This window comes from Electrona antarctica, assembly GCF_951216825.1.
Source record: "Electrona antarctica genome assembly, chromosome: 18".
In the NCBI taxonomy this organism is placed as follows: Eukaryota; Metazoa; Chordata; class Actinopteri; order Myctophiformes; family Myctophidae; genus Electrona; species Electrona antarctica.
Genome location: NC_136799.1, coordinates 21,138,281 through 21,147,102, shown reverse-complemented (window position 1 = coordinate 21,147,102; position 8,822 = coordinate 21,138,281). Strand labels below are relative to the sequence as shown.

General features: G+C 44.0%; 1 protein-coding gene across 2 annotated transcripts in view; it reads right to left on the bottom strand.

The window, feature by feature from the left end:
• Positions 1-382: 382 nt before the first annotated feature.
• frmd6 (FERM domain containing 6) overlaps positions 383-8,822 on the bottom strand; it is a 30,013-nt gene continuing 21,573 nt past the window's right edge. For both annotated transcript variants that reach the window (XM_079528860.1, XM_079528861.1), the window contains 6 exons: positions 8,271-8,339; positions 3,199-3,373; positions 2,557-2,865; positions 2,282-2,419; positions 1,278-1,369; positions 383-996 (listed from right to left, as the gene is read on the bottom strand). In XM_079528860.1, the coding sequence (XP_079384986.1) occupies positions 703-996; positions 1,278-1,369; positions 2,282-2,419; positions 2,557-2,865; positions 3,199-3,373; positions 8,271-8,339 (1,077 nt within the window). In that variant the 3' untranslated portion in view covers positions 383-702. The remainder of the gene's footprint in view (positions 997-1,277; positions 1,370-2,281; positions 2,420-2,556; positions 2,866-3,198; positions 3,374-8,270; positions 8,340-8,822) is intronic.

The following is an 8,822-nucleotide window of genomic DNA, read 5'->3' as shown; positions in this document are numbered from 1 at the left end:
CCGCAATTCTGGGATACTCTTGATATGAAACATTGATATGCTGTTTGTGTCTGTGTCCTTGCATGCCCAAGCCTGTGTGCAACTGTGCATGTCCACACACAGTCCAGTTTCATATAGGTTAGTCAATGTAGGCAGGCACACGCAAAATGTAGATCTTCAACAAGGTTGGAAATGACGTGTTTGTCAAAACATAGTCCAAATTTGTTCTGAGAGAAAATGAAGCTTCGTTCCCTTACGTTTCCTTTCACACTCCATTCCCAACCAGAGTGTCAAAATGGAGCAGCATGAATTAACTTGTAAAAACGCAGGTTCTCTTGAACCAATTAGTTCCATTATTGAAGTTCCCAAGATTCCTTCATCATGGGCTCTTATTGTCTGTTAATTTAATGTGTGTGTGTGTGTGTGTGTGTGTGTGTGTGTGTGTGTGTGTGTGTGTGTGTGTGTGTGTGTGTGTGTGTGTGTGTGTGTGTGTGTGTGTGTGTGTGTGTGTGTGTGTAGTGGTAAGAGGGATGAAGAAGGTCCGGGTTAAGACAATTCAGGGCCAGTTCACTCATTGAGTGTTGTTAATGGCCACATATGGAGACCTCCATCTATCATCATACCTCCAACGCTCCCCTCGCACCAGGAGTCTCCAGGTCTGACTAACATGGAAGAATAGGGTCACACTGAGGCCACCTATGTCCACTTCTCCCTCGCCTATCATCACACCACAAACTCTGGGACCTCATCGCTGGTCAGGTCCAGGGAGAAATATTTGCTGGTCCTCTTGATGGGGAAGGGGTGCTGCTCCCCGCGGATCCCAGCACACTGCTCTGCCAGACCCTGCTGCTGGCCACAGCCGTTGCTCAGCTCCTGGGCGCAGCCGAACGTGTAGCTGTGGGCGGTGTCTTGGCATAGCTCCGCCCACTGCAAGCAGCTCTTCTGGTAGAGCCGGATGTCGTCCAGAGATTGGCTGTGTCGGTCCGTTGACGACTGAGGCTTCCTGCATGCAGATGTCTGTGGGAGATAGTCAACAAATATTTAGAAAAGGCAAACGAACGAATAAGGTATATTATTATATTTGCTCATTTATTTCTTGTGTTCTCCACAGAGAAGATGTTATTTCAGTCGAGTGCCTCGTCGCACATCACTTTGTCACAGAAGCATAAATGAGGCTTTGTGATGCATGACATCATGAAGCCATTGTATGGTGGGTAGGACTTTGTGTGTGGACTAGAGTATGTGTTTGAAGTTTCCCTGCAGTGTGGTGGTGTTGTGTAACAGTGCCGTTGGCCTACCTGAGGAAGAGACTCGATGCTCTGACCTCTCATCTTGACCACAGTCTCTGAGGAGCTGGAAGTGGAGGAGCTAACGTCCTTTACAATGAGTCCTGAGAAACACAGAGGATTAAGGCTTAGCTACAGCAGTGCAGATCCCATCTGAAAATATTATGTGCCATGGGCCCCCATACAAGATTTGTGTACATTATTTGAAACTTGCTTGGCTATTTTCAAATAGCTGATCTATATAGGATTAAAGAAAGTGAGAGTTAAGTTAAACAGATTTCGATGCTAAATTAACTAACTTTGCTGGGAAACCCTCAAGGGTCCCTGGGGGTACACAGACCCCACTTTGAGAACTACTGAGCAGTATATAACAGCTTCAGACGCTTGTCAGGAAAATATCAACACAGAAACAGAATAAGGGGATGATGTGGAATGTGCACACTAGTGTACTATGTGCACCTCACCCCCTAGCACTCTTTATTTTCTATCAGTTGTATCATGCTAATTAAGTTATCCAGATGTATGCTGGTAGCATGTTCACATATGCTATGTTATTTTGATACATGCATGCTATCTGCTTGTCCACAGATGCCACGTTTGTTACATTTAGATAAGTACGTTATTTATGCAGATGCTAAGTTTAATGTCTACAGTACCTGGCCTGCTTAGTTACTTTGTAGCACTTTGTCTTCATACTGCTTCATGCAATTTGTAAGTCAATCTGAATGAGAGCAGCTGCTATATGTGATTGTGCTGATTCCTTTTATGGATTACACAAGAGTGCCAGACTGCCAGCATTTTAGAACAACACAAATAAAGCCTCAAACATATTTCCAATATGGTCTGTTAATGGACCTAGCTAGGAGGCTGTATGTGTTGCTTGTTACTTGACTTCTCAACGGGTCTCCGCACGGTACTGTGAAGTGCTTCTGATAAAAGCATTGAAGAAACGGAGTTATGTTCCTTGTGACCCTGACAAAATGATTAATCAGATAAGACAGCAAGCAAGGCAGTACCTGAGTATCCATTAGTCTGGTCAGGAGACATGGTCAGCATGTCCTCAGTTATATGGATACACAGGTCCTGGTTGAGCTCCAGGGCCATCTCATGAAGCTCCTCATAATCCTTGGGGTCGTCCACCAACATTTCAATCTCTGTAATGAACAAGTGGTGGCTGATTTAGACCTGTTCAAACATTATGAATAATGTATAGTTATTTAATAACCAGTAGCTACTCTACTGGTAAAGAATAGCCACTGGTATCGTCTTTATCTGCACTTTGCCGGCTTACCATCGTCATCTAGAATACGCTCTTTGCCACTGCTCTCGATCCCCGAGGTGTGTGAACTTCCGTGGCTGGTTGTGCTGGAGCTGCAGGTGCGCAGGGGTCTGTGGGGTGGTTGGCCAGGGGCCCTAAAACTGTCCGTCTCGATGCCCGAGGTGTGGGAGCTGCCGTGGCTGGTGGTGGAGTGGCGAGATAGGCGTTTGTGGTGAGACATGCTCCCAGCGCTGCTGCCACTGGCCCGCGAGCGCTTGTCTAGATGCTCCATGTCCATGTCCAGAGCATCACTGATGTACGACTCCCTGTACTGCTTTTTCTCTGTGGGGTTACACAGGGGGACAAATAATTAAATTAAATGTAACTAAAAGCACAGGATCTGGATTCTCTATTCCAAATCATTAGAATTAGTCAAAGGCCATTTCTTGACATTCAAAGATTCTGTCTGGTGTTGACGCTTTGAATTTCTTAAGTCATATTTTTGATGTCATCAGTTAGAATATAAAAACATATGTATAATAATAATAATAATAATAATACTCAATCTAATCAAATTTGATTCAAATAGTGATTGATCTTAATAAGTAAGTTAGTCTTTTAATTAAACATTATCATTCTCTAATATCTGATGATATGAAATGCATGAGAACATACCCTCATTCTCTTCCAGTCGACGGACCTGTTTCAGGACCGGCTGCAGGTTCATGTAGAGGCGATGGCTGTTGCTAAGCAGCTGCAGGAGGTGGCGTGAGCGCATGGGGCAACCCGTGTAGTAGATCAGTTTACGGGCGGACGGGAGCCCGTCAGGGAGGATTTCAAACTTCTTTCCCTGAGAATATGAAGGAGAAGAAATGGGGGGGGAAAATGTATTGTCACAAAAAGAAAACAAAGCGTTCAAACAAGTTCTCTCAGTGTTTCACAACAGTTAATAATGTAAGCTTATGAAAAGGGAATGTGAATTTACAGTCTTGATTAAGTGCCTGGAAAGCCTAGAGGCAAACCACAGAGGAGTGATGAGGTCTCATCTTGAAAATCTATTTTGCAGCTAGCCGCTGCCTCTTACATGGAAATAGTGAGACAACAACCGGTTCAACATATCTGTTCAACATTTCTGCATGGAGGGAATGAACATTACTTTTTGATGATTTTCCAAAGCCCCATTCCCCCCCACACACACACACACCACACACACACACACACACTAGTAAAACGGTGGGCTTGTGTTTTTCTCTTGCAAGCCTTTGGAAGAGGCTTGACCCAATAACAGCTGTCTTCTGTGTCAGCAGCGCTGTTCAAGACAGCCCTATAAACATTTCTACAGGGGTTTGGATTTTCACATTCAAGGGGTGGATTTAAGGTTCTTTGAAAAATGCACTGAACTCCACATTCCTGACTATAAAATGCCGCTTTCTACTTATTTATTTGAAACTTGAATGCAAGACCCCCCCAGTGTAGGGTTACTCATGCAAATAAACTGGTGAATTGACTCAAATCAGATTCCTACAATAAGGAAGTTATTTAATAATAAATACAAAACAAATTTGGAGCAGTGGTTGGCCCACAATATAGGTTGTTATTTGTAGCTGGAATGTCGCTGGTTCAAATCCTTGAGCTGGCTGGGAAAAATAAAACGATCAATATTCTCACTTATCTCGTAACTATTTATCCCATGTACTTAGTTGACCGGTGTCTCCTAAGGGTCCCAACTTTTTTACTTTCTTCTTTTTTTCCCTCCTATAAACAGCTATAGTATAGATTCTGTCTGAACACAAACATTAAATGCCATTGACAATGAATGGAGAATTTACGTCATATGGGGCTCGCGAGACTTTGCGAGCCCCATGCAAGTGGATGGAGCTCACAAAGTCTCGTGATAGACGAGAGTTCACGCTTTACGGCTGAAACACGGCAACGGCGTTACTATGCTAAGTAAAGTGTGACGCTTAACATACTGTTGAACATTATGGAGAGAAGCTATATACAGAACAACTAAACAACTGCAACTAAAGATGAGAAAGCCTTCTAGCACTAAATTCTCCTTTAAACTGGGCCACTCCCAGGTGTGAATGTGTCTTAACTTTATACTGTAAATGCAAGGCGAAAAATAGCATTTCCAGGCAGCCTGGATAAAAATAGGTTTAAGTTCTGAACTATATACTAATAAGTCTCAACCATTCTCACTTTGACAAAACACAAAGTCCTTGGTCATAGCATGAGCAACTCCAATGGAGACGGACTTAGAACTGACAGGTCACCCATTGGCAGTGTCCCCAAGTCCAGACCAAACACGTACACCGAAGTGGAGTACAGGCCGGTGTCGGATATCGGTCGGTGTTGGTTATTAAAGGGCGTTTGGCCACTCCTCAGACAAGCTTCTCATTTTGTGCGGTACACATACTGTACACTACACACAGTAAACTCCTCAGTGTTATTTTAACTCTGGGAGTGTACAAATGTAACCAAATGGACTCTTACGGGTCTGTTTCTCGGAGAACATACAAATGTAACACTTATATTTGCGAATGTAAATGTTACATTTGTACATTATATTACATTACAATTTCCTTACTACATTCTCTGAGTTAAATTAAGGCTCAGGATTTGACTGTGTGTAGTCAGTCCATCTGACCTCTATGAGGAGGACAGCTGTGAGTCACGTCCTTCTCCAAGATGTCCCTAATGTGGCCCACACACATCGAAAGAAAACCCCTGCTCTGCCCAGGGCCCCTTTCCTTCTCGCCTTCCTCAATCAGACGCACATATCTGAAATTGTTCAATTTACACCCTCAAGAGTTAATCACTTGAACCCTAGCGTCCCTATTCTGGGGGAATATATGGAAAAAATAGAATATCTACAAGCGCACGTGCTATACTGAAAGCAGGTGATGGCGTTTGGCTGTGGAACCGCCTCTTATGACTCTGTATTGCACATTGTGAACTTGTAGATTGGCTATTTTCAGCAAAGTACAAGACCAAGTATAGAGCCCCGGGGGAATCCAGTCAATGAAGTATATATGGTTTTAGGTTGTTACAAGAACACTCCGGATTTAGCTGTGCATCAACCAGAGCAGCTACACATAAACACACATTTCCTCTCCCTTTGATTTTAAACGTGACGCCACTGGACGCCCATGAAGAGCAAGGGCTCCGTTCTGCCAGTGGCGTGAGCACAGAATCCCCCTCCCACTAAACCATCACAACATCTGGTGTTTATTGACACGCGCACAGGTCCCTCCACCCTCCTCCTTTGCTGCTCTGCTGGCTCGCTCACTTGGCCGTGGTTGCAGCAGCAGTGGATGATGACGTGCCCGCGGGTGGAGCAAGGGCAGAAAGAAAGCCTGTTATTCAGGAGGGGAAGGGAGGGACGGAGCCATAAGAGGCCCTCTTCTGCATCCACAGGGGAAAACCCACAGACACGCCATCTCCTACTTTCAGTCCACAGACACGCCATCTCCTACTTTCATTCCACAGACACGCCATCTCCTACTTTCAGTCCACAGACACGCCATCTCCTACATTCAGTCCACAGACACGCCATCTCCTACATTCAGTCCACAGACACGCCATCTCCTACTTTCAGTCCACAGACATGCCATCTCCTACATTCAGTCCACAGACACGCCATCTCCTACTTTCATTCCACAGACACGCCATCTCCTATACATTCAGTCCACAGACACGCCATCTCCTACTTTCAATCCACAGACACGCCATCTCCTACATTCAGTCCACAGACATGCCATCTCCTACATTCAGTCCACAGACTCTCCATCTCCTACATTCAGTCCACAGACACGCCATCTCCTACATTCAGTCCACAGACACGCCATCTCCTACATTCAGTCCACAGACACGCCATCTCCTACTTTCAGTCCACAGACATGCCATCTCCTACATTCAGTCCACAGACACGCCATCTCCTACTTTCATTCCACAGACACGCCATCTCCTATACATTCAGTCCACAGACACGCCATCTCCTACTTTCAATCCACAGACACGCCATCTCCTACATTCAGTCCACAGACATGCCATCTCCTACATTCAGTCCACAGACTCTCCATCTCCTACATTCAGTCCACAGACACGCCATCTCCTACATTCAGTCCACAGACACGCCATCTCCTACATTCAGTCCACAGACGCTCCATCATCCGCTTGTATATTGTATGTTATATAATATACTTTTTCTTTTCTTTTTTCCAACTTACTGATTGTGTTTCCTTGACTGTGATGTCTCTCCATCATCTGCTGTAATCTGTGACTTCTGTGTTTAACTGTTGTACTGTGGTTGGCACCTGAATTACCCCAGTGGGATAATATAGGTCTTATCTTATCTTATCTTTCACTCCACAGACACAGCATCATCCACTTCCACTCCTCAGCCATGGCATGCCATCATAGCCTTTCACACCACAACAACAACAACAGGTGAGTTCCCCCAATGCAGAAAAAGAATGACAACAGAATGATGCTTAATTTATACTTAAAATTAACAGCTAACAATGCGCACAGGAAGACGCACTCATGAAGACGATGAAGCTCTTTTGTCCTCAAATGGTCGACCTTTTGGGAAAGTCACCAAAGATTGAAATGACTAGATTTCCCCCTGTGCAACAGCAGCCACCCATAACACATAGCTAATCCTAAATGTCATCCTCTGGGGAATGTGATTAATTGTCGAGTGGCAGGGAACGTTAAGTCGTCAAGAGTGAAACAGATATACAGTAGTGGTAAGCCTCTCTGCCTTTCCATGATAACAGACCCTATGGAGGTAAATTAACCCACTGCTCCGTTCAGCTTAACGACAAGGCTGACTCAGAAGAGAGATGAGAAGACTTATCAGGCCACAGGGATGCCAACTAACTAATGATGTTTGGTGTAATGGAGATATTAGGACACACAAGCCCCTTTCTCATTTATACACTGGAAAATGTCCGGGGAATCCGGTCCAGTGTTGGCCTTTCACACATAGAATGTGGGGACTGTCCATAATTCAGACATCCCATTATTCCAACTACGCGGCTTTGCTTGAGGTTAGGGAAGGTTAGGGTTAATAATGTGACGAGTCGGACTAATGCGCCGTCGGACTAATGACACGGCACCATAGAATCTAACAGGAGAATGCCCGTTTCAGCCGTTCACACATGAAAATAAATAGTCTGTTTGATGACGTCAGGGGCGGCCGGGCGGGGTCTGGGTAGTAGACGCACATATTAGTTTATCCCACTTAAATATAACACAGGAACAGCCTGAGGGAGATGCGAGGACCAAATACATTCTTTTTTTATTTAATTCCACGGAATATGAGAAAGAGCATGTCATGGTGATGCTATTGACTGCACTGAAGTATATTTGTCTGTGCGTGCGTGTGTACGGCCATCATGTACATAACTACATACGCATGTATGCAAGCATGCAAGGAAAAGTCTCACTAAATCCCTGATTAGTTCCAGAAGACTCTTGGAGAGCTAATATAAAATGTCAGTAAGGAGTAAAGATTTCCACAAGCCAACATAACCGCTAGGCTTTGACAAACTCCACCATGAGCTGGGTCATGCTTTGGATTTTGTCATTGCTAGTGGAGTGAAATAAAATATGAAAATCTATGAAAAATGCTTCCTCAGGCTTGCCATGTGTCAAAAGACTTGTATGTGTAATCTTAAGTTTTAACGAATTATATGCTAAATAAGGTTTAGACCATAGACTGTAAAAGGTTTACTCACCACAAATACCAATTTGCCCACGTTGGTCCAAGGGAAGTCATACAAGAGCTGTCTCACAGAGCCTACATTCTGAAACAAAGAACATGCGTCAAGCCTATGGTCAGAGGACAGTTCAGTGACAGCTTGTCAACCAACGTCTTTCAGTAAAAGCCCATTCATTTTGCCTTTGCCAACTGAAAGGCTAAAAGCTGTTATTTTTCCTTTGTGGATTCATGTCGTCCCACAACTTTATCATTACTTCAGGATGATGAAGATTAACCACAGAAGCCCTATATACACTTTGTCGTACAGCGAATAGTGAAAATAGGCAATCTACAACCCATTGCATCACAAACAATGCATTGTGACCTTGTACTACAGATCTGCTAATATGGCTATTTTTGATAATGTTGAAGATTTTTGCCTATAACAACATGCCTGAAATAGGGACACCAGGTTGAAAGCATGACGATTGGTTGGAAAAAATCACACCCGTGTGAAGTGATTGACACTCTTGTCGCCATACATCATCTAATAAAAAATGAATATACTTCTTCATGAATTAATTTGTCA